This window comes from Meriones unguiculatus, chromosome 7 (assembly GCF_030254825.1).
Source record: "Meriones unguiculatus strain TT.TT164.6M chromosome 7, Bangor_MerUng_6.1, whole genome shotgun sequence".
NCBI lineage: Eukaryota > Metazoa > Chordata > Mammalia > Rodentia > Muridae > Meriones > Meriones unguiculatus.
In genome coordinates, this window is record NC_083355.1 from 4,042,239 (window position 1) to 4,067,810 (window position 25,572).

The 25,572-nt window shown below is 56.8% G+C and overlaps 1 protein-coding gene across 8 annotated transcripts in view; it reads left to right on the plus strand.

The window, feature by feature from the left end:
- The window catches only part of Rbfox3 (RNA binding fox-1 homolog 3), a 398,556-nt gene that overhangs the window by 351,344 nt on the left and 21,640 nt on the right, over positions 1-25,572 (plus strand). For all 8 annotated transcript variants that reach the window (XM_060386301.1, XM_021639830.2, XM_060386299.1 and 5 more), the window contains one exon: positions 24,487-24,741. In XM_060386301.1, the coding sequence (XP_060242284.1) occupies positions 24,520-24,741 (222 nt within the window). In that variant the 5' untranslated portion in view covers positions 24,487-24,519. The remainder of the gene's footprint in view (positions 1-24,486; positions 24,742-25,572) is intronic.

A 25,572-nucleotide genomic window follows, 5' to 3' on the forward strand; every position in this document is an offset into this window, starting at 1 on the left:
AAGGCTGAGGTCGAAGAGATGCCTCGTGACTGTTGGCTCTTGGGAGGACAGTAGGGCTGCCCAAGCCGCTGCAGGATCTGAGCCCCACTCTTGGCAGTGGGCTCAATGGCACTCACTTGCGCCCTCCCCTTCAGCTGTCACTTGTTCCGTAGAAGTGGGGAGCAGGGCAGCATGAGCTCCTAGCATCATCTAGATGTGGCCACACCTGAGAACAAGAAGAGCTGAGTATTTGGGAGCCTGAAGGTGTAGGCAGCCTGGGGCTTCAGGTAACTCAGGAGGCAGGTGGCACTTCCAAGCATGACACGGCAGGGGGTGTTAGCCAGCACCACCCCCAAGCCCCAGAAGCTCCCCTGTCTCTTGGTTCTCCAGGGCTTCCAAGGAGAAGGAAGTGAGTCTGGGAGCAGCCTGGAAGAGAGCGAGGCAGGCTGGCTCCCCTCAGGTTCTCTGGTCGTATCACATCCTGGGTGACTCCTGATCCCCAGCCACGCAGGCCACACCTGCCCCACACCTGCTGTCCTACCATGTCCACCCTCCACCCCAACCTCAGATGGTGATCTCGGGGCTGCACCACAGCAGCAGCTGCTTTGTATGGATGGTGCGGCATTTTGGGTAATGAAATATTCACAGGTCAGTGGTTCCTTGAGAAATGATGGGGATCAGTCAATTCCTTTTCAGGGAGTAATTTTCTTCCCCTTCACAGCCTCTGTTTCATGTTGACAGCCATTAGCATTGAGAGAGAGAAGAGGCTGGATCGAAGGTACTTGTCAGAGTCGGGACGAGCTGCCTTCTTGTCGCAGCCAGCGGGGTTGGGGTGTGGGACACGGATACACATGTGTGAGAGGCCCAGAGGCAGCACGTGTACAGCCAGTGCCTTGCTCTGTCTGCTCTGGACTGTGCTGAAGGGCCCCACCACCTTCTTAGGGACACTCTTCCATATGCCCCCAGGATGACAGAGCTACCCAGGCACCCCTGCCCCACAACCTAGAGGAGTCCCTGAAGGCGGGACGGTGACCAGCCACCTGCAGGCTTTGAGGGTGACAGTTGCCTGTGTTCTGTGTGCCTCAGTTTCCACCTTTGTAGGATGGTGTGTTTAAGTCTGGTATGAAGCATGAATTCACCCAAGGCCCCTGCAGAGGCAGGCAGAAGTGATCTACCCCCTTCCCAGAAGGCTGTATACCACCCTGTAGTCCAGACCCATTGTCTCCTCATTTCTGTCAACCCGTGGATACAAGGCGGTCCATCTGTAGCCACTGGCCTGGGCCTTTTTGCTTCTGAGATCAATGAAGACAGTACGTGAAATGAGCAGCCTTGGCTCGTGCAGTGCAAAAATCAGTGTCCCAGTGGCGTGCAGCGGTCCCAGAACCTAGGCCAGACTTGATCCCACTAGGGTGGCCGGAGGTTTGTCTTTGTATTGAACATCAGGAGTGAAGGATCCAGCCCTGCAGAGCCCAGGAGCCAGCAGGAGGCCAGGCTGGTTGACTTACTAAAGCCAGAGGGGATATCATAGCCAGGGTGAGGTGGCAGATTTCCCCGCTTTGTTTATGGCATTTATCCACTCCTTCCCATGAGTGGAGCCTGATGCCGAGGACCATGCTGATGCCGAGGGCCATGCTGTCCTCCCAAAGCTGAGTTGGATGCAAGCCACAGGGACAGGCCTGCTGTGGAAGGAGTCAGGAGGCTGCAGACCTCCTCATGTGGGACTTAAGAGTCACTGCAGCATGTGGCATGACCTCGTGCCAAGGCACCCAGCACTGTGTTGCTCATACCGTGCACAAACCAGCCCACCCATCCAGGCACAAGGCAAGGCAGCTGTTCTAGGAACCAAATGGCTTTTCCTGAAGGCAGGCCACCACACAAGATGTAGGTCCATGACACTAACCAAACAAGAGGACTCGAATTGCCCCAGCCTGGTTCTGGAGCTGCCGACCATTCACCCCTCTGAAAAAGGAGGCTCGCCTACTGAGCGCGCCTTGCCTGTGGTTGGCAGAGACCAACCCAGCGTAAACTGCATGGCTCAGAATGAGCCTGGGTCCACAGGGAGGTAGGCCAGGGACTGAGGAAATGAGTCCTCAGCCTAGCAGCAGGCAGTTGCCCCCAGAGACGTTTGGAGATTTGGACAGAAGATACCTCTGGTGCTCAGGGAGCCTGGCAAGTTTTCTGGCATCCTGCAGGAACCCAAGCTGGCCCCACCACAGGCATCAATTCACCACACCCACCATTTGCTCACTAAGCACAGTGATAAGAGAGCTAACCCAGGAAGGACTGGCCTTAGCTGTAGGACCTAACCAGCATCTGGTGGCCAGAACTAGCCCAAGCAGCTGGTGAGGGCACCAACTGACTATCCTGAGCATAGAAGAACCGCCCCCCCCCCATCCTGTGGCATCCAGAACCAATGTCAGGCAGGAAGACAGCCAGGGCTAGCAGCAGCGGGCGGTCCCCAGCACGAGCTTCCCTTTGGCTCAGCTGTGACACCCAAGCAGCTTCTGAGAACCCCTGTTCTGGGTACGGTGGCATTGCACACCTTTAATCCTACCACATGGGAGGAGAGGCGGGTGGATCTCCGTAAGTTTGAGGCCAGCATGTTCTATAGAGTGAGTTCCAGGATAGCTGGGGCTACATAGTGAGACCCTGTTTAAAAAGAAAAGATTCTGAGCTGTTCTGAGCTCTAATACACACAACCCCCCTCTATCCAATGACAGAGGCTTTCCGGAGGTGAGAACCAGAATTTTTTTTAATCTTTACAAAGTCACAATTAAAAATATATGGGCACATTTGAGACCCTCCATAGAGGATGGGTACCAGGTCCCTGGAAGCCTGTATGAAGGGCGGATGGCTAGCTGACCCCACACCACTGAATCTGAACTCTCATGGGTCCCCATGGGTGGACACATGAGTGTGAGGTACATAGCCCCTATACCGTGGCCCCATGGGAACTCAGTGACTCCAGGACAGGACTTGCCCAACAGATTCAGCCTTGGGCCTCCTGTTCGTGGTTCTGTGCCTTGGGATAGGTGGCAATGAGGCCCAGCTGTCTCGGTGGTGTCCAGACCTCCCCAGCACATCCTTGGGGGTGCCTGTCACCTGCTCAGGTGGGATTCAACTGCACATCTGCAAACTCAGGTGGACCTGTCCCCTTTAGACTCAGAGCCTGGCGACAGAGGGGCTGTGGCTAGTCTACTGACTTCAGCCCTCGGGACCAGGGCTTTACATTCTACTCCCCAAGAGAAAGATGTCTGGGGTTTTGCTGGGCCTTGCAACAGGCACCTCGCTTGCTCTCACCCTCCGTGGTGAGACTGCCTCCCTGCAATGTCTGCCATTCCAAATGAAACAGGCTTGGGGCAGGGTGGGCCCCTCTTCAGGTGCCCCTGGACTCTCCCCTGACAGCAGGCCCATCGGCTGATTGATCTCTGGGCGCCTGAGTCAGAATGGAAGATGGAGGAGGCCAGGCTACCGGGGTCTACAGCCCTCCCTCCCTCGCACATAGAGGTTCTTTCCAGGGAGAACTGTGGGCGTTGTGGCCAGTACCTAACCTGCCCTTAAATCACGCATGCCCTGCAGGGATGTCATGGACAGAGCTGGCGGTGAGGTGTGTGCCAGGCTTCCAGGCTCGGGCTGAGTGGTTGGCATCTCCTCGTGGGCCATCCTCAGGCTGAAGAACAGGAGCCCAGCCAGATTAACAGGAGCAGGGCAATTGGGAGGCGCTGACCTCATCTGGGGTGCCCAGCATGAGCAGGACCATCATGTTGGGGGTCCTCGAAGACTGAAACTGGGAGGTGCATTTGGTGACTTAGCGGATCTCGATGGAGGGCTCTGTGAGCGCCACCCGGCTTTCAGCAGGACTCTGCCTGGCCCTCAGGAACAGAGCAGGACAAGGGTGGTGGCGCGACCACACCTCGTAGTCCACACCCCCAGGAGACTCGGAGCACCGTGTCTTGTCTGTTCAGAATCAAGAGGGTCATCTGTGGCCGCAGTAAAGATACCCTGCTAGGAAGGAGCCCTGCCGGGTGTCTGCAGCCCAGCCCGTACCCGGCAGTGATAGTGCTGGTGTGCCTGTGGGGACCTTGGTGCTCTAGGCAGGCCCGCTCAGGAGCTGGAAGCAGGGTCGGGAGAGCTCAGAGATCCAGGACAGAGGCCTGAGGGAAACAAAAGACCCTCCTGAGACGAAGACCCAAGTCCCACCAGTGCAGCCAGCTGATGTGAACCAACCTCCTGGGTCCTGGGTTACTCGGGAGGCAGCCGACCTGGGGGGCAGGAAGTGGGGGGGGCTGCCCATCTTCAAGTGGAGCCCAGCTTTTGTGGGGTACACCCTTGACGGCTGTTCCCGTTAGAAGACAAGGGGCGGGTTCAAGTCCCCATACCACCAAAATAAATGAGAGACAGGCGTCAAGGATCGTTCTTCCAGCTGTGAATCCAGACTAGGAGGTGAGGTGTATGTGATGTACCTGGAACGGGCAGAGCAGAGGGGTCAGGCCAGCCCCTCTTCCTCCAGTGTCCCCACACTGCCCCAGGCTCCCCTCATTAACATTCAATCCAAGGCCTGGACAATGTGGGACACAGAAGTGTAGGAAAGTGGCTTGCACGCTGGAGGAACCCCTCTGCCCTTCCAAGTCAGGCCATCCACTGGCCGGCCCCTCCAACGCACACACCAAGACTGGTCTCCCGTGGCACCAGCGCCTGCAGTTCTACTGCCTCCCGGGAGGCGGTGCTCTACTAAGCGAGCCAGGCCTGCTGGGCTCTGCAGCGGGGGAGGGTTCTGTCACGCAAGGCAGGGCAGCTCAGAGTGGAAACTTCCATTAGTGTGCAGTGATGGGCAGCGGGGCCTGTTCAAAGAATACATTCAATTAAAAATTGATTTTTCAGTTTAATCTCAATCGTAATGAGCCACATTCAGGCCCTGTCCACCTCTCTGGAGGACAGGGCTGCCCTCTCCGCACAGCTGGCCCCTGTGCACTCCTGGGCCAACTGCCCACCTGAGGAGGAGGATGCAGTGAGGGACCTGCAGCCGGCCCAGGCGAGGAGGGGCGTAATTACAAACGAGGCGCACCGGGGCTTTGCTAGATGAAGGTGTCAAGGCGGCAAACCGTATTTTTATTTACGGCGAAGGTGTGTTTTTAGCACGGCCCTGGTTAAAAGCGGCAGTGTTGAATTTCCCTTGATCCAGATGATATTTCAGAAAGCTCACAGGGTGAGGTCAGCCCAGGTCTCCTTCCTTAATCCCGCAGATTCGGCATCAGGAGGCCCCCGGCAGTCCGCAGCCTCGGCTCCCATTAAAGGGCTGCTCCTTCTGTATCAAGGTCGGGGAGCCTGACGGTTCTCCAAAGGCCCTGGAGTGTCCGCATGCAGAATGGCCGTCTCCCTGGCCTGTCTCGGTACCTGCTGCCTGGCCACCTGCAGCAGCACATGGAAAACTCTCACCCTGCTTTCTCGCGGTGGAGTGAGTTTCTGAGTCAGTGGCCCGGGAGAGAGGTCTGCAGACCCCTAGGCCTCTGCCTCTGACCATCCTGTGGCCCTCTTTCTTCTCTAACTCCCCGAGTAGATGAAGCTCCCCATCTGGTCCCCAGTTCAGTTCCCCTCACTTCAGCTTCCAGGTCCCGACTTCCTATTCTCCTATTCTGTTTGGTTTGCACTGACTCTAGTTACTAAAGGAATCAAATGACCCATTCTCCTGGCATATTCTAGAAAGACTGAGTCTTATCCATTGTCCCAAACAATGCCCCCACTTTGGGACACTCAGGTGCACCAGCCCCCTGGACTCATGACCTCACTTCCACCTGGATTCTTAGCTGCTGAGAGCCACGGTGTGCCCCTCGATACCTGCAGCCACCAGTCTGCTAAGGCTCTGGGCCCCGCCCCTAGGACGCAGCTTTGTCCACACCGGTCCTCGGGAAATGGCCACAGCATTTGGTGTTCGGAAGCTGCCCGTGCAATCCAAAGGTCCTCGGTGCCTCTGGCCCTAGCTGTGTCCCTCCGCCTTCAGCTCTTGGTAGCAGTCACTGCCAGGAAAGGCCTGGGCCTTTTGGTTAAGGGCCTTCAGTGTAACCTAATAGGGACCATTTGCCAGCCACAGCCAGATGCCCTTTAAGGGACCAGCCCAGCCACTAGCATGGCATCCGGCTCCCTCGGCCCAAGGTGAGAGTGTTGTGGTGATGGTGGTGCAGGCCCGGTGCTGTCAGACATGTCTTGGCAGCAAGCCATCCAGAGCCTTCCCAGGGGCAGCACAGTGCAACGCCCCTGGAAGGTGGGCTTCCTATGTGTATGTGTGTGACCATGTGTGGGAATGTGGGTGTGCATGTGCTGCCTTGCACGAATCTGTACAGACACACGCAGACATGTTCACTCATGCACCTATCTGCGCATGCCAGCTGTCGCTCTGCCCCTCCACCAGCCCCTTGCTGAACCTGAACCTGAAGCTTCCTCTTCTGAGGGGACACCATGAGTCATTGCTGAGTTCACAGGGGCCTCCTGCTGACCATGGGCCCTGAGAGTTCAGAGTAGAGGAAGGGACTCGCCATAGTCGCAAATAGGCTCTTAAGGCTCCTGCTGCACTGTGGGGCTGTGGGTGAGTCCCTTGACCCTCACAAGCTGTTCCCTCGGCATCAGCTGCCTGTGCCACCCAAGAGCTGGGGAGAGGCAGGCAGGAAGATTCTGACAAGTCGGAGCCGGAGGGTGCCAGGGCCCTCAGGCAGGACTCCCATTCGGAGCAGTGTGAATGGGATGTGCAGTGAGGCTGGCCCCTGGCAAGCAGGCCACGCTGAGCTCAGAGCCACCCAGCACTTGGTAGCGAGGGGTGGCTAGGGGTGATCCTAAGACCTGGTTGTTTGCTCCTGGTCTCAGTTTCCCTGGTGGACAGGGGGGACACGGGGACCTACGCTGCCTCGTTAAAGTCAGGGAGAGGTCCACACAGCCACAGGCTGGCTGCCTGGCTCGTTTCACTTTTGCAGGGGCTTCCTCGGGCTACTGTAGCTTCTCGTGGTTGACTTTGGTGTTGGGTCCTGTTTCAGCCCCGTCTGAGGGCTCCATTTCCTGTTGGTTCTAATGAGCCCATGACTGTCCTAAGCAGTTTCCTGGTGCCAGCTGCAGGAGAGCTGGGCAGCAGCTTACACTCCTCCTGGCCCCGTGGGAAGCTCCTGGTGCCCACCTCGTCACCAGGAGAGGACATGCTTTCGATCCAGAGCCTCTGCAACCCCGAAAAGGGACTACACATCCCTCCAGGCCCTTGAGCTTGGCGTGGGCGCCTAGTCACAGCAGGGTGGCACCCACTGGGCATAGCAGGGCCACCTAGGGTCCCAGTCACCCAAATGTTGGGGTTCTACAGAAAGCCCTGTGCCTACTGAGATGGTACTGCCTGTAACTTGGGTCCCGGGGGTGAGGCGATGCTGTGTACCTGGGTCGGGCCATCGCAGGGTATGAACTGCCCTGGGGAATGGAACATGAATGTGAGTGTGGACTCTAGTTCAAGCGTGCCCATGTAAGACTGTTCATGTGTACTGGGGGAGAGGAGAGGTGTGCCTGGTATGAGCATGTCTGTGGGGCCTCAGGGGTGAGCACAGATGTGGTTGCAGTGGGATGTACAAGTTGGGGTGACGTGGTGGGAATGTTCATGAGTTCAAGAGTGGGGCTGACCAGTACAGCTGCGGTGCAGACGTCTGTGCTCGGGAGTCAGTGTGCATAGAGAAAATGTGTGTGTGTGTGTGTGTGTGTGTGTGTGTGTGTGTGTGTGCATGTACCCTGTGAGAGTGACATGTTATCAAGGTGTGTAAGCCCGTCTGTAAGCTAACACTTGTTGGCAGAGAGGCCGCTGCTTGTGTGTACCCTCAAATGGATCTGGGGCCTGCTCACCATGAAAGGAGAGGCTCTTGGTATGGCCTCTCCCGCTGCAGCAAAATAGACCCACCCTTGCTCGAGAGCACACGTGTACCTGGTGTGTGCCTGAGGCGGGGCATGTGGGAGGGTGTCTGGGATGTGCCCCACCGGTGTGTGTCAGCACGCATGTGTGCATGACTTCTGGAGAGAAAATGTTTAAAAATGGAGTTGTCAGCCCCGAGTTGACAGGCGCAGTCAGCAAAGTGCAGCGTCGGCAGGAACGGCTGCGGCTCCCTCAATTACCCAGGAGGAAATGGCCCCGCTTTGTGCTGAGGAGGCAGTGTGGCTGGGATAAAGCAAGTGGAGCAGGCCCCAAAACTTCATTAATTAAAGAAACTCATTAATGAGGGACGTTTAATCAGCCGAAGATTAGATCCGCACTCGCCTCTTCCGGGCGCCCGCGGGTAAGGAGCCGTTGCTTCCCTCCATGTGCCTCTCATGCTGGGGACCCAGACGCCCGCAGCTTGTCTATGAAGGACGGGATGCCCAGCCTGCTGTGACCTACAGGCTGCTGGGCAGTGAGTGGCAGGAAGGCGCGGTGTGGTGCAAGGCCTGTGCGCAGGCGCGCTGAAGTTGGGTTCAGAGAAAGAGGCTTGTGTGTTTGAGTGCAAGTGTGCGTGCCTGCCTGCGGCCCTGAGGGAATTGTCCCTCCCTCCCCTCCCCCAGGAACTCAGGGAGACTGCAGAGTGAGCCTGCGTGTGTGTGTGTGTGTGTGTGTGTGTGTAACACGGAGCCTGTGTGGGCCCTCACTGGGGCTCAGGGCAGAGCACCACACCGGCTCCTCTGGCGAGCAGAGCTAGGCTCCGGGTCCCTATCACACCAGGGAAGTCTAGCCTTGCAAAGCTTGGAGGTGCGTAGCTGAGTGGCCACTCCTGACTCTCCAGGAAACGACCTGTTCATCAGTGTGTGTGTGTGTGTGTGTGTTAGTCAGCTTTCTGTCGCTGTGACAAAATACCGAGACAAGCAGCTTTACAGGGGTAAATGTTTGTTTTGGCTTGTGGCTTGAGGGGTTGTTTGGGGGAGCCTGTAATGAGTCAGACCACCGTGGTGGAGCAGGTATCAGGGTAGAGATGCTGTCTTCATGGCATCCGGGCAGCAAAGAGAGAGGGAATAAGCCCCCACCCCGTGCCTTGCCCCCACTGACCTAACTTCCTCTCTTAGGCCCGCCTTCCACACCTGAGCAGCACCGTAAGGCCTCAGCACGTGGACATGGAGGGGCGCTGTAGACTCAGACTGTGGCCCGACGGGGACCACCCCTGGGTTCCAGCCTCTGAAGGCCTTCCCTGTGGCAGCTGTCTCCTGCCTCCCGGGACTCACTGGCCCAGTTCACAGAGCCAGTCTAGGTGAGGGCTGACGTAGCTGCCAGCTCACCAGGGTCTCTGCTCCATCTGCCTGCTTGGCGATGGGAGGTCACAGACATGGGCTTGGCTACCCTTGCGGCTTCCGTGGGGTCCCTGGCTTAGAGCACTGTCCCATGGGAGGTGTGGCAGGGTCCTAGTGGTTTTCTGGTACCTTTTTGTCCCTCTTTACCCAGCCAGGCTGCCACCCCACCCCCGACCCCATGAACAGAGCTTAGGCAAGATGGGGCAGGTCTTGAGTGCCTGGGAGGTTTATAAAACACCAGCAAGTCATCAGCACAGGTGGCCCCACCCTTGCCTAGTGGGGCTTGTGTCTTCTCAGCTGGAGCCTCTTCCTGCCTTTACCAGACCCTGTCAGAGCACAGGGTCCTCTCATGTATCAGCCACTGTTCAAGCCAGCCCAAGTAGTCATGACTGGTTTCCAATCTCCTCTCGCAAATCAACTGATCCCTGTGACCCTCCCACTGTGCCTAGACTGCCCTCACCTGCAAAAGTCCATGGGGAGCCAGTGGAGGGTGGCCGTGCAGCTGTCAGTGGGCTGCGGGGACTGCCAGGCCCGTGCTGAGGAGAGCAGGCCGGGCAAAGACTCAGCTTTGGCCCTGGGGCAGCAGAAACCTGCAGCAGGCAGATCCCAGGGAACAGGGTCCTTATCATAACCCATCCGGGTTTGCGGGAGGCAGAGAACACAGCCTCCACCCTGGCTGCTGGCCATTCAAAGCTGGGGCAATGGGGCCCAGACCCCAGGGACAGGAGCCTGACAGCTGAAGCTGCCAGCTCTGAGCAGGTCGTGACGCCATCCCATCTAGACGCGGGGTGTCCCTCCAAGCCTGCTTACCCCTGGCCCCAGCACCTCTAGCTATATATCCTGGGCTTCTGCCTTGGTCATGGGGAAGAGAGCAGGAGCATTGGGTGGGAGAATGCGAGGACAGAGGTAGGCGTGTGAGGATAATTTCCCAAAACTGAGGAAACAGGCAAGGACAGGCAGCCCTACAAAGCACCAGTGCGGGGTGGAGAAGGGGCTATGACCCCGGCATGCCCTCCAAGTCCTCACTGCCTCAGAGAGTACCAAGGAAAAGCCTGGCCCTGTTGGTGGGAGGGGCTCAGGCCCTCTGGTAATCTGTAGGCAGACCCCCTGTGAGCCCTGTACCTTGGGCAGCTATGGCTGGGGAGCAACCAGCATGGCCCTGGCTCCTTCCCTACAGGGTGCATCCTTGCCTCACTCAGCCCCAAACTGCTGTAACCACATGCTGCCTCAGTGTCCCCAGCTGGCAGGAGCTCAACAGTAGTCAGAGCAAGGATGTGTGGAGGAGGAATCGGCTCTGCCCCAGGGATCCAAGAGCTAGACCAGGACTAGACCTTCACTGTGCATCTTCCCATCTGGGCCCTCACTGTCCACGGGATCAGGTGGGATTCACTTCCAGCCACAGCCCACAGCCCTGCTCATGTGGGGTCCCAGGACTGCCCAATGGATGAAAAGCAGGTCCTGCATCTCTCTGCGCCTTCCTTCTCTGGCAATGCCAGCATCCCCCATGGCCACTATCGCCTGGTGTTCAGACAGGTCCCCTCAGGCCAAGGGGGGCATCTCCCGGCTCCACTTCAGCCCCACTTGGAAGTCCCTCCCTGTCCACGGCTGTCAGCTCAGCAGCAGGGTGGTCCCAGCTGGGTCAGGGGCCCTAGGTCCAGGCCGGCCCCAGGGCAGGTGAGGCTTGTGAACACAAAAGCAGCTCTGTGGTCATGAGTCTGTCTGAGGCTCTGCACATCTGCATTTCTGGGAGCTCCTGTCAAGGGGTACAGCTGATCTCCAGGCTACATTTTGGGGAGAAGGATCTGAACTCATCACATAAGAGACATCGTCCTTTGTCCCAGCAGTGTCCCGGGTGTGTGGCTAAAATGCAGACATTTCCAAGTACATAAGGGCCCTCTCCCCCTCCCGGAGACACTGCCCCAACCCCTGACTCCTGCTCATCCAGGAAAGAAGAGCATTCAGGGGAATAATCAGGAAGGGCACATGGACCCTAACTTCTCAAACCACAATCCAACGGGTGGGTGTTTGGCTGGGGTATGTTACATAATTGTCGTTACTAGGAAATTTCCCTCCCTAATTACATTTTGCAAATTGTTGTTTCAGTGTCCTTTTAGAGCTCACACAGTAGCTAGAAGGGGGGAAGGGGAGAAGGGGCTGGGAGCCCGAGAGCATCGTGGGAGGGACCTAGGGCTGCTGTACAGGCTGTGGACTGCTTCCTAGGGTGTTCCTGCTTGCCCAGCCTCCTATCGAGACCCCACATGGCCTCCACCCCGCTGGCCAATGTCACATCCCGGGCACCATGCTTAATGTCCTGCTCCGATGGCTACATGAAGACCAGGGGTAATTGATAATGCTAATATTCTCTAATGGGTATACAGAAAACAGCTATGAGGCGCCTCTGTGCCCGGAAGATGTAGAGCAAGCTGTCAGGGGATCTTGGGGGAGTGTGACGCAGGGGCTGGGTGGTTCTCTGTGCCCTTTCACCTGGAGTGTATCCTCTCAACAGCTGAGTCTTCACTGTGTTCTCTCATTTGCCCCTCCAGGGAGGGCACTTTGGCTCAGTGTATTCTTCTCACCCCAGCCTGAGGTAGGCTTGGCATCCCCTGGTCAGTTTACCAGGATTCTCACTTGTTTGCACCTTCCTGGCAAGCCCGGAGCAAGGAGAAAAATGAGCAAAACGAGATGACAGTGGAGAGGGAGAGCTTGGAGAGCTCCTCAGAGGAGGTGGTGGCTGGCCTCCGGAATGGTGTGAGGATCAGAGGGGTCCTGGGACTTGAGTAGAGAGTCTCTGTACAGTCTGTCTAGGATGCGGCTCTGGATGCCACTCTTCACTGTGACAAGGTGGGCTTTAGCAAGCCAACCTTGGCTGATGACGCTGAGGTGCAGCCGGGGACAGGATTAACTCTGGGAACTGCAGTGACAGGTAGAGCAAACTGCTGGGCTAGCCTGGTGCTTCCTTGGGGATACCTCCTTTCTGGGTTTTCATCCTTCCACACCTCGAATATGTCTGCATATTCCTCTGGCTCCCTTCACCAGGCCCAGCCCTTCGCCGTCCACAGGTGTCTCCAAAACTTGGCCCTCTCCACTCTGGGCATGGGCTGGGCTGGGCTTCCCTTGGCTGTTGTCATGTCCTAGCCCAGTGTAGCTTAGCCAGTCTCCCTGAAGGGAAAGGAGCCCTGTGGGTGCAGCACAGCCTTTTCGTCCCAGGCATTAGCCTTAGCCACTTCACCAGGGCACAGAGCTCCTGTGGTTCACCATGGTGAAGAAGGCCTGGGAAAAGGGGTCTGCTCTCTCCAGGACCTCTCTTACCTCTTGGAGTCAGGAGGGCCTGTACCCAATGCTGTGGCATCCCTTGTATACCTCCTACCCACTCCTTGCCCTTTTTCTTTGCTGCCCACCTTGAGAGTCTTTCAGCTAACAGAGGGGACGCCAGTGGGTAGTGATTAAATCTGGTACCTCCTGGAGATGAGTGCTGACCATGTACTCCCAGTGCTCTCTTGGGGGGCAGGAAGGGAGGCTCCAGTCCTCTGCCCCACTCCGAATCCTGTTTGCTCTAGCTCTAGCATCCCTGGCAGCTTTGCCTGGCAGGCCAGCCACAGACACCATTTCTTGCTGGCCATGGCCTTGCCTGTCCCCCGAGAGAAGCTGGCCGGCTAGCACCCAGTCCTGTGGCAGTACCTGTTGGCATGCACACAGAGAGGAATATGGGTGTCTGCTTATCCAGCTTACTGGGTTCCCTTGCCCATTCCACGCATAGTGCTCTCTCACCCACCATCTGCCCCACTGAGAGCCCACCCAGGCGCATACTCAACCCAGCCTTGCACTCTACAAGGCCATGGAGGAGGGGCACAGTTTATCCCCATTGGTGTGGCTCGCAGTCAAGGGTAAACGCTGTCTCCACATGCCCCAGCCACTGCTTTCCCAGAGCCATCAGCAGGATAGCTCCTGGCTCCTGGCTCATTTCCCCAGGCAAGACAGTGAGGCTGGGGGAGAGGGGATTTATGGGGCTTCGTTCCGTGTGATTGGTATGCTGTGAGCTTGGAAGGAATTACCGCCTAATCGTGTGAAAATCCTTCCCTGGGCCCGGAGCTTTTCAGCTGAGGTCTGTGCCAGCCCTAAACAGAAAAGGGGCTGGGCTGAGAGGCTATCAGCACTGGGGAAGGATTCTTCTGGGGCTAGCCTTCGTCCTGGGTGTTTGTCCTGGCAAGGGGCCCCATCAGGGCTAGCAGTTCCTACTGTGTCTTGTGCCTGGAACCCCCTTGGCACCTGATGAAGCATGCCAGCTCCCTCTGGCAATGGCCTTAAATCACAGAATAAAATTCATGAGGTTATGAAGAGAAACGATTAGATTGAAATACAGTTAGAAGAAAGAAAGCAGGTCTGTGGGACACTGGGGCGAGACTGTGGTTTCTGGACCAATTTGGGGGATGCCAGGATGGTCAGGGGGTACTCTGGGTTACAGCTCAGTGCATGTGAAGGTGGGTAGGGTCTGGGGTGACTGCAGCAGGGTGGGAAGGCCCTGCCATCTCAGGTCACGCTCACCCCACTGCTGGTGGTCACGAACATGCATGAGACACAGCCGGTGACAACAGAAACGGGGCATTTCCCAAACAGTGCAGACCTCCTGGAACACGCAGAGCACATGCAGCCCATAAGAGGAGCACTACACGCTTAGCCCAGGGAACACACACACAGGACACACGGAGTCCACGTGCAGTGCACATTCGGCCTAGACACTGTGAGGTATACAGGAAACACTGCAGTACACCAAGCCCACAGACCACACGGCACACAGCATGCAGGGTGCCCGGGACAGTGGAACATGTGCATGGAACACGCTGTGCACGTCGCACACCATGCACATAGGACCGTGAAACAGGTGGCACACATACAACACGCTGCCTCACAGGTGTCCATGTCACAGTGCAGACAAGGACACTAGATTGGACACAAAGGTTCACAACAGGTCCCGGGAAGGCCAGGGCTAGAGGGGCCCACCCAATGCATGCCAAGCGTAGGCTAAGGCAGAGCACTCAGCACGCTGCAGGGAGCTGGGTCAGGGGACAAGTGTGAATGGCACTGTGAGAACCCGGGACCATCACTGGGACCTGGTGAGCAGGCTCCACACACGGGCCTCAGGTTTGCCAGAAGACCCATTACGAACCCAGTGAGAGTACTCAGCCCATCACCCACCCAGTGAGAGTACTCAGCCCATCACCCACTCAGTGAGTGACTCAGCCCATCCCCCTTCCTGTGAGAGTGACTCAGTCTATCGCCCAGCCTGCAGCCTCCAAAACACTGTGAGAGCCCTGAGGCCTCCTGGGAAACCCAGAAGTTGTGAAACAGAAAGACAGAGGAGTCAGAAGTAGGTTCTGGCAGAGAGAAGACAGGAGGGACCTCAGAACCCAGCCTCCAGTACCCCTTGCTGACAGCAAGTGGCAGAACCTGGGGCATGTGGCGAATTAACCTGCAGAGTTCCTGGCCTTCAGGCCTGGTCACCTACAGTCTGACCTGCCCCAGTCAGCCCTCAAGTCCCTCGAGGTTCCAGGGATAAAGGAAGACATTCACTGTATTGGGTCCTCTGGGAATCAGGTCAACATAGGCTCTTAGGCCTTCACGGAGATGAGTGGGATACAAGCAAGAAAGCCCTAGGCGGAGTAATAGGTGGTGTGACAGTGGTCCAGCATCCCTCATTAGTGAGATACTGAATGGGCTGTGGGGACAGGAAGGCCTGGAGAGGTGGGAAGAACAGGGATTCAGGCAGATTCCTGTCCCAGCCTCAGCTTTCCCTGCACCAGGTTCCTCCTGCTGCTGCTGCTGCTGCTGCTGCTGCTGCTGCTGCTGCTGCTGAGCAGAGGGCGTGCCACAGTCTCGAGGCAGCAAGCTCCTACTGGTCATCCGTCCCCAGGCAGCATGAAGTGGTCATACCAAAGCATTTACACCAGGGAAATGGGCAGATACTAGCATAGTGATGTTCCCCCAAACTGGCCTTGGTGTTTCTCAGAACTTCGCTGCCTTCCTGGTACAGCCCTAGTGACTCTGAGGCCGCTAGAGCAGAGGGTATGCCCCCTTCTTCTCATCTGAACAGTAGTCCATGCCTGTAGAGTCAGACGGCAGAGGCAAGCAGGCCTGGTTTAAAACCCTGAGTTGAGCTGGGTGGTGATGGTGCATGCCTTTAATCCCAGCACTCGAGAAGCAGAGACAGGTGGATCTCTGTGAGTTCAAGGCCAGCCTGGTCTACACAGTGAGATCCAGGACAGCCAGGGCTACACAGAGAAACTCTGTCTTGGAAAACAAACAAATAAACAAATAAATAAAATCCTAGGTTGGCCCTGTATTGGCTCTGTGTACTTGAGCAACTAACTTGCCTACTCTGAGTTTCTTTACTAATGTGGAAAACACTGGTTCAGGGGATTATTCCGTGATTAAAGGGAGCCACGTGACTATAACCTGACTCAGTTCTGAGGCTATATTGGCTGTGTGTACTTGAGCAACTAACTTGCCTACTCTGAGTTTCTTTACTAATGTGGAAAACGCTGGTTCAGGGGATTATTCCATGATTAAAGAGAGCCACGTGATCATAACCTGACTCAGTGGTCAGGCCCCCGAGCTCTACTCAACAAGTGGCTGCCACCACAGGTGGTCATCACCATCAGCAGCCCCGAGCACCCGCTGTGTGCCTGAGTTGGGTGGAGGCAAAGCCTTTGTGCCCAGGGTCTCCTGGTCCAGAGCTGCATCTCAGCTGAGCCTCTAGAGCATTCTGGGGCTCAGGCCAAAAAGGTCCTTGCCCCTCTCCCCTAAGGCCTTGAACGGCAGCCTTGTTGTGCTCTGAAATTTTAGTCCCACTGCCTTGGGACTAAACAGGGATGGTGCTAATAGTTCTTCGCCTCGGCATGGTGACCTGCAGGACGTCTGCACACCCAGCTCCTTGGGGTGCCGCCTGCAGACCGGGAAAGGGGGCCCAGAAAGGGGCCCTGAGAGGAGGTGGATGGAGGGGAGTGGGCAGGTGTCTCCCTTCCTTCTTCCCTGGCCACTCTCTGGCCTCCTCTCCTATCTGATGGGAGCCCCCTCTCACTTAGTGCCACCTGATACTTGGAAACATGAAGTCAAGACCCGTGTTCTAGTTTGCTTCAGCATAGTGATTATGGTCCGTCACTGAGGGAAGCGAGGCAGGAACTTTAACAGGCACCTGAAGCGGAGACCAAGGGAGAACACCTCTTACTGGCTTGTTCCTCCTGGCTTCCTCAGTCTGCTTTCTTGTGCAGTCCAGGACCGCCTGCCCTGGGTTGACTGGGCACTCTTACATCAATTAGCAATTAAGAAAATGCAAAAAGAAAGAGAGAAAGAAAGAAAGAAAGAAAGAAAGAAAGAAAGAAAGAAAGAAAGGAAGGAAGGAAGGAAGGAAGGAAGGAAAGAAGGAAGGAAAGAAGGAAGGAAGGAAGAAAAAGAAAGAAAGAAAGAAAGAAAGAAAGAAAGAAAGAAAGAAAGAAAGAAAGAAAGAAAGAAAGAAAGAAAACACATCGCATACTTGTCCACAGAGCAGCCTGATGGAGGCAATCCCTCACTTCAGATTCCCTCTTCCCAAGTGATTCTAGTTAGTGGCAAATTGACAGACGTAACCAGCCCAGGCTGTGAGCCATGGAGGTTTCCTGTCTGCTGGGGAAGCAAGTGAGGCAGAAGGCAGGGACCTAGGAGAGAGAGTAGGCTGTGGTCCCTAGGCCTCCTGCCTCCCCTTCCTCCAGCCACCTCCAGCTGAAGGCCACCTGAACCCTGGGTCCAGAGGGCCCCTGGCACCCACTGATGGCACCTCTGAACTTCCTCCAGCATTCTAATGAGGCTCATTCCCATACCCCTAGGAAAACAACACTCCCCCTATCTTTTCCCCAGGGAACCCTTGTGTGAGTCACCAAAAGGCATGCCCAGTGCTGCTGCAGGAGCTCCCTGCTGTCACAGGGCCACACAGGAAGTCCCACTGTTAAGGGAGCCACCCCCTCCTCCGCCCTCCACCCTCCACCCCAGAACAGAGGTTATTGGTCAGCTCCACGGGGCAGGATGGTGCAGCTCGAATTACTTCATGTTTGTCGGGCATATGCCCGGTGACTGCTGCCCGAGGAAAAACCTCTGCTGTCCTCCGGGCACCTGGGGCCTGACTGGGAATGTGGAACCTATTTGGTGAGCAGTTTCACGCCAACACTCACTGTCTGGTTGTACCGACCCAGAGGAAGCCAGCCCTGCAGCACTCAGCAATGGTGAGGAGGAGTGCACAGGTGAACCCAGGCCCTCTTCTGCTCAAAGACCCTGGAATCAGGAGACTCAAGTCCGTGGGCAGCAGGATTTACACTACCCTCCTGGATGCTGACCCTGCCTGGAGCCCACGTGGCTTCCCCAGAGCCCTGCCAGCCCAGCAGTGTGGCAGCAGGAACACAGGCCGATCTCTGACATGGGCTCACAGGGGATGATGACTAGAAGATTGTCACCCCAAGACTCTCTGAGCCCTACTTTGCCCTACCGCCCCCCCATCCCTACCTGCCTCTCCAGGCATCTATATTCCTCTTGTTCCTGGTCACATTACCTCCAGCAGCCCCCAAAGGCTCTTAACCAGGACTGCTGAGCGCACACAGACTACACTTGCGAGCCTCCTCTTCTACGGGTGGGCATCAAGCCAGAGCAAGGGGCATTGCCCCAGTATAGGCACTACCACGCATTCTGGAGATGCTGGGTGTGAATTCAGAGATCTGGACTAATAGGCTCCGTTTACCTGCGATTCTTCTCCTGGGAACTAGGGGGAAGTGTTCAGCTTCTGGGTCTGTGCAAGGAGCAGCAAGCTGGTTAAGGCAATGCTAGATTCTTCCACTCATCAGAAGGTTGGCCTACAGAGGACAAATCAGTGGCCTATACATATACCCAGATGTCTGGCTCAAGCTTCTAAGAGAAAGATTTTGCCTGTGTGAGTGCTGTGACCAAAAAGAGTCTGACCCCCCCCCAACATCTGAGCAGGGGGTCTAGGACCTAGCCATGCATGGTCCTTGGCTGGTGCATCAGTCTCTGCAGGACCCTCTGGGCTCAGATAGTGAGTCTCCTGTCCCCTCCACGTCTTTCTATCCCCTTCCCCCTTCTTCCACAAGACTCTCTCTTCTCTGGCAATGACAGGCCAGGCTGGGCGTCTTGCTGCCACCTTCTATCTGAAGGGTTAGAAATTGAAGGGATATCCAGCTTGCTCAGCTAGAGCCAGAGACAATGGTGCAGAAATGTGTCGTGTCCAGAAAGAGGGGCCCAGGCCCACATGAGTGCACCCTTTGGGTGGGGCTGGCATTCCCCTGCTTCCGGGTGGGAGATCAGAAAGCTGAAGTCACTGGTCTTCATTACCTTTCCTATTGCTGTGATAAAATACCTGACCCTCCCTCCCCTGCCCCACAATCAGCCTAAGGAGGGCATGGTTCATCCCGGGAAGGCACCGTGGCAGGGGCATGAGGCAGTTGGTCACGTTTCGTCCACAGATGGGAAGCGGAGAGGCTGAACGCCGGGCTGGGCATCCCTGCTTTCCCCTTTTGATTCAGTTCAGGACCCCAGCCTGAAGTATGGCGTCACCCCAATCTGGGGCGGGTCTTCCGTGCTCAGTTATATGTCCCTGGAAACACCCTAGGTCATGCCAAGCCAGTTGAGCTGACATGGTGTCTGAGTTACAGGGACTGGTGACTGTAACCCAGCCTCCCGCCTGCTGGAGGCCAGCCTCAGGGGCAGCCAGCCTGCCTCTCAGACCCTGAGTTCTGCAAAGGTTTGGGTAGGTCAGGGAAGCTCAGATCAGACACCTCCAGCTCTGCTCTTCCACTGTCCCATCATGTGGCCAGCAGGACCCAGCCCCTCCTCTCATCAGACTATCATTTCCATGGCCAGTGTGGCAGGAAGGGGCTGGAAATGGGGCACCCCTTGCATCCTGACCTCATAACCCCTGGCCCCAGTGTCTACTCCTTCAAGCCACCATGAGGATTAAATGAGTAGCATGTGGCTATGAGGGTCCATATTTAATACAGGCACAGACACGCTGTGGGGACCCATCTTGGGGACACAGGTAACACAGGACAGTGGCCTGTATAGCAGTTTGATGAGGCCGTGACTCCCCAGTGCCGCCTTCCTCACCACTGCCTAGAGCCAGTTTTGCCCAGGAATGGGGAGAAATGGCCCAGTGCCCGTTCCCCTCCCCCAAACAGCATGGCTGGCAGACCTTGGGCAGGCGGCACCCTCTCTCCAGGGGTGAAGAGTCCGAGAGCAATTATCTTAATTGTCCTGGAGGGCCTGAGAGCAGAGAGAGCCAGCAGTGGACTGCAGAGGGCAAGTGGCCAGGCTTTCCGGGGAGCGGCTCCAGCCGCTGTCAGACCTCCAACTTTCTGTCTGCTCCATCAGCCCACAGGAGCACCTTTCCTTGCCCGGCACCCCACATGCAGACTGCTGGACACAGGCTGGGCCAGCAGCACAGAGACCTCAGGCCTCCTGAGCTACAGCCCCCGTAGATGAAAGGCCTTCCCACCCTGGCCTTATGGGGACATGTCAGTGTTTCATTTTATAGCTGGAGACCGGGGAGGGGGGGAGCTCAAGGCCACACCCAGGCCACTCCCAGCATCTGTACAGCACTCTGAGTCCTTCCCTTCAGGGGGTGGAACAGGCTCCCTGGATCCAGCCCTCATACTGTCTGGAACAGTATACCGGAGGACCAGACCCCTCCAGGGCACAGACTCATCTTAGCCCCTGTAATAGGGGCTTCAAGGAGGACTCCCACAAATGCTGTTGGGATCATACCACTTCAGAACGTTGAGGGTGGACAGGAAGGCTCGGAGGGTAGAAGGTCCTTGTCTTGATTGCCTGTGGCCCCGGGACCCATCCCTGAATCCACATAAAGGTGAAATCCACATAAAGAGAACAGACTCTCCTTTCATACACATGCTGTGGCGTGCACACCCACAGATGCTCCATGCATGCACCCAGTAACACTTTCTAAATGTTTTAATTAAAAATGACCCCATCAGGTGCAGGTGTTGTAACACCATAGTTGGTATCATTGATCTGCCCCACCACTGGGCCCCAGGTCAGCTCTGGGGTGAGCCTGTGGTGTGAGCGGAGGGAGCCAGTCCGAATGTGCTGATGAATGCCTGACCTGGGACACCTCTCTCCTGGGATGGCCCCGGCCTGGGAATCCTGTGATGTGGCCAGTCTTCAGAGGCGAGCTTGCTCACCTGGAGCCGGCTGGACTGTCAGTCCACCACGGCGGCTGCCCCACTCTACCTCTGCTCCTCCCGGCCTCCCTTCCAGTGCAGCCCTGTGGGTGGCAGGCCTCTGCCTCGGTCCCTACTCTGTGCCTCACCCGTCCTGCCTCTCTCCCCTCACACACTTTGATCCCTCTGTACAAGTGGCAGCTGTGGTACTCGCCATGGGGAAGACAGGTAGTGAGTGGGCTGGGCTGATACCACAGAGTGGGAGTGAAAGCTTCCAGTGAAGCCCCCCCCCAAAAAAAAAAACCACAAACCCGAGTCCCAGAGGTGCTGGGAAGGCTTCGTGGCTTGAAGCTTGAGCTTCCTGAGCCGTGCAGCGTTTCACAGGGCTGAGTCAGGAAGTGAGTGTGTCTCCACAAACAGCTGTTTTCGTCCGCTTACACTGCTGATCTTCCCCCGTTGGCACCTCTTTGTCACGTCTCCCTGCGTGGCACATGAGCTGACACGGGAGGGTCAGAACAGCAAGGCAGACATGGCGCCTGCTCCCCTAAGACCATGTCCCTATATCCTACAGGGTAGGAGATAGACCGTGACCCTAGACGGTCAACATCTGGGTGCAGGCTCACAGGCTGGGGAGAATGCGCGTCAGGGACGTGGCGAGCTGGGGACCCTGATTTACAAAGGCCTTGCTGAGAATGCAGTACCGAGAACATGACAGCACCCCAGTGGGTCTGACAGGAGAGCATCCCCCACAGAGGATGAGCCAGAGCAAGACCAGCATGGAGCAGCAGGGACATTTGAACAAAACAAGCCAGAGGGGAGAGAGGAGGCAAAGGCCATCAGCAGGAATTCGAAGTGCTGTGAGGACTTGAGGGTTTTATTCCACAGGGAACAGGAGCAGGAAGCCAGGAGGGTGGGGGGAATGGCAGAATGGCAGCACTGACTTGACCTAAGTGGTTGGATTCTGGGTTCATAAAGGCAGATCAGAGTTGGCTGGGGGACTGTGGGCTGTGGACCAGCAGAGCAGTCACTGTGGCCTGAATGGGTTCAGGCTGGAGGATGAATTCTTAAGGGAAGGGAGGGAGATGTGTGGGAATGGGAAGGTGTCCAGAGCAGCAGATCCAATGGGGCGTTCATTACAAGGAAGCCAAATTATACAGCCATGAGGGGCAAATGTGGATGTGTGCACATGGGCTCATGTAACCCACATACGTGGTAGACAGTTGTTTCCAGCTTCACGGCTGAGCAGGCTGAGGTAGGGATGACGGGTCACTGCCCTACTGGGAGAACCACGGCCTGTCCCAGGAGGAAAGACTGTTGAGGAGATGGTAATGACAGAGCTGAGATCCTGGGAGACGCAGGGATGAGTGCCTAAACCTCTACGCCACCAGGTGGCTTTGGTCACCTCTGAGCATAAGGTCTTACCACCTGCAAACGGTCACTGTGGTGCCCTGGAGCAGGGCACATGGAGTAAAAGGGTGTGACTGGCTGAGCCTCCCTGCTGACCATGTCCACTTCCTCATGCTGTGAAGGTTCTAGTCCCAAGTGGCCCTCAGACCCAGCTACATACTCTCATCACTCAAGGGCTTTAAAAGATGCCCAGGTCAGGGCCCCACCCCAGGTAGCTGGAGTGACTCAGGGCCAAAGCCACCCAGGAGGAGTGGGGAGAGGAGCTGTGAAGCCGTGTCAGTTAGTGGGGGCGCTCATCAAATATTTACAGGGGAATTGATCTCCCTGGCGTCCGCCAGGCCGCTGACAGGCCCCTCCCTCCCTCTCCTTCTCCTTCTACACCCTTAGGCCTCCTGTGTTATTCTGCTCTTCTCCGTTGGCCATCCCTGATGCTAAACACTCCCCACCCCTGTGTGGCACACCTGCCTCTCCCCAGCCCTCCAACCCCTCCATCTGTGAGCCATTTGCCCATTTTGAACACCAGCATGTCTGGTAGCAGTAGGTAAGATGGCTTCTAGACCTAGTACTATGGAGCAGGGAGATAGCAATCTCCAGCGAGAGCGTTTGCTGTGCCACATTTGAGAACTCGAGTGGGGGGTGGAAAGAGGGGAGGAGGCAATGTGAGGCACACCTCTTTCTTCAGAGCTCATACACTGCCCCAGTTTTGATCTGCATAGACAGGGAAAGGACCAGGCAGCTTTGCTGAGGAGGAGGAGTAGGGGGGTGGGGAAGGAGAGAAGGAAAGGAGGGAAGAAAGAAGACTTAAGTACCAGAGACTATCAGCTTGGTGAATGTGTCCTAGGGTGGCTGGCACTGGGGGTGTTAGGGAGCAGGGCAGGCTGGCACTCATGACCAGGTGAACAGAGCTGGTGCCAGAGCAGCTAGATTCTTCACATTTGCTGTGGCATGAGGTAGCCAGGCCCCCTGAGCACCATCACAGTGAATCCTAGCATCTGGACAGCTGTGGCCTTGCACAAGCATAGTGAAGCAGGCCTGTTCTTGCTCCCCAAGGTAACCCAGCCCCAGCTTGGGCCTGGCATGCCCAGATGCCAAAGCAGTAGCTATTGGGGATTTAAACCAAACCTGGTGAAATAAATGGGCAAGAGCAAGGCCCAGTGTGTACTCTGATGAAAGCGCCTCTCTTGTCAGTGAGGGTGGGCATTAAGACACGTGAGGTCAGTAATGGGGCTAGGGAGGACCCCACTGGGTGCTACCCCAAGGCTGAGGTGGACACAGCCAGGCTGAGAGGTCTGTAATGCAACTGCCAAAAGGGTTGGGCAGCCACAGAAGGGAACAGGAAAGAGAGTCGTGCAAGCCCACCCCCACCTCCCCGCCACCTCGTGCCTGCACTTAAATAGGTTCTCATGAAATGAAGTGTCTGGTACCACACACCACAGCGGAGTCCATATTGGAGGGACATGGATAGAAGGAGGCTGCCCCTGTCCTTCCCTTTCCTCATCTTCTCCAAGTCACTCAACAAGGACATGAATTCTTGCTGATGTCCCCTTGGGGGTCTGCTCCAGGGGGAGACACTACCTGTCCTCTTAGAATGGGCCTCTGTGCTCACCTGAGTGAAGGCATCGCCTGTGCAGACAGGACTATGTCTCAGAAGCATCTGTGTCAGGGACAGAGAAGGCTCACATGTCTCCTCCCTCTCCAGCCTTGCCTGCACCTGGCTCTGCAGGTCAGAGGCCCCCGGTTCAAGGAAGGCCCCTCAACGAGCTGTGTCTGCCCATGAGTTTTCCTCACAAGCACCCAAGAGGCATGGGGTGGGGCCCAGATCTGCATCCCCAGCCACCAGGCTGCTGTGGATGCTGATGCCAAGGACCCGGGCACCAGCTCTGAGAGCCACTGCAGAGGCCCAGCCAGGGGTAGGGGTCAGCACTGAGGGGTGATCATCACTTCTGGGCAGCAGACTGCAGGGGGCAGGAGGGGTCTTAGGGAGATCTCAGAGACCGGCTGGCCGTGGTGATCAGCCCAAGTTGATGTGACTGAAGGGGTAGGGGTGCGGTCTGCTCCTGTTCAGTCAAGCTGAGCCTTCTAGTGGGAAACCAAAGCTTAGAGCACCTGGGAGGAAGGGCAGGGGGCTGGCCGGGGGAAAAGACTCAGTGACAAGGAAACAGGGCGCTCCGTGTGTAGATGGGTATCCAAATCCAACAAACACTGGTTTTCAGGGGACACTGCTGTTAGGGGACACTGTTGGGGACAACAGGCGACGGGCATGAAGATCAATCCATGTTGATTGCTAAACTACCCCTGAGTCTACGACAGTCTTGATAGAAGACAATTGGTTTTAAAATCTAGGTGAGAAAATAGAATTCTGAAGCTGCATGCTCATGTCTGACGAGTATGAGCGTTCATAGCCAGGAGTACCTCATTCCAGACCCGGGGCCTCTGGCACCTCTCTCCCAGCACCTCCTGCAGCTCTGAGCTGGGGCTTCTGCTCGGGGAGCCCCATCCTGAGGTTTTGGGAGATGCCACAGAAAGTGGCTCATGGAAACCACAGAGACGGAGTTGAAAGGCTGCGTTCCTCAGAGACTCCGAAGGGACTGAGTTCTAACCAAGGCTTCGCTCTCTCCACCTGCAGGGCAATCAGGACGCCACGGCTCCGCCTGAAGCGATGGCCCAGCCCTACCCCCCTGCCCAGTACCCCCCTCCGCCTCAGAATGGAATCCCAGCTGAGTACGCCCCGCCTCCGCCGCAGCCCACACAGGACTACTCCGGCCAGACCCCTGTCCCCCCAGAGCACGGCATGACCCTCTACACACCAGCACAGACGCACCCCGAGCAGCCAGGCACTGAGGCCAGCACACAGCCCATCGCCGGAACCCAGACAGTGCCGGTAAGCCAGCCCGCCCACACCGCCCAGCCCAGGACTGTGTGGCAGTGTCCCCAGTACATGCTGGCTGGGTAGAACTTTCTAGAGATGGCCTCTAGGTTCATAAGAAGGGCCAGGCTTCATTGCTGGACATTTGCCCCCAGTGGCGGTCAGCCCAGTGAGCCTTCTTCCAGCCCCAGACTTCAGCTACTCCTCATCTGGCACCAAAGTTCCCTGCAGTGGGCAGGTGACCCAGAGGGACCACAGAATGAGGTGGTGACCTCCTCACTCACGCCATCTGGGAGGTGGGAAGTGTGGCTGTGGCTGCTGATATCCTGTGGAGGGGACCTAAGAGCCAGAGGCTTGGGCTGCCTAGGGTCTTGGGAGGAAGCAAGGGTGGGCGGTGGGCTGTGGGCGACTGTGGAGCTGTCTCGGGTTGCAGGCCCTCCTATCATTTCTAATCACTTGTAATCTACCTGCTTGGCTGCCCTCCAATCAGATAGCTTCAATTACGCGGTTGTAATGCAGCTCGGGGGTGAAAGTGCTGAGCGCTGCACTTCTCAGATTTCCTCATGGAGAAAGGAGTGGGAAAACAGAGCCGCCTGGGTGGGCTCTGTCCTGCGGCCCCCTCCCAGGCTCTGTCCTGCAGCCCCACCCCCCACCCCTGGCTGCTGCTACAGCTGCTCAGGCCTCTCCTCTGGCATCACCGTCCCTGTGGGCCTTCCCCTCCCTTGCTGTGGGGCTTTGGGTTCATCCACCCATCCCTGCTGGCTCCGTCCCAGCAGCTGGCTGCTGGCAGGGCCTGGGCAGGAGGCCAGCTCGCTCTGCTCTCCCCGGGCACAGTGGCACCACCTT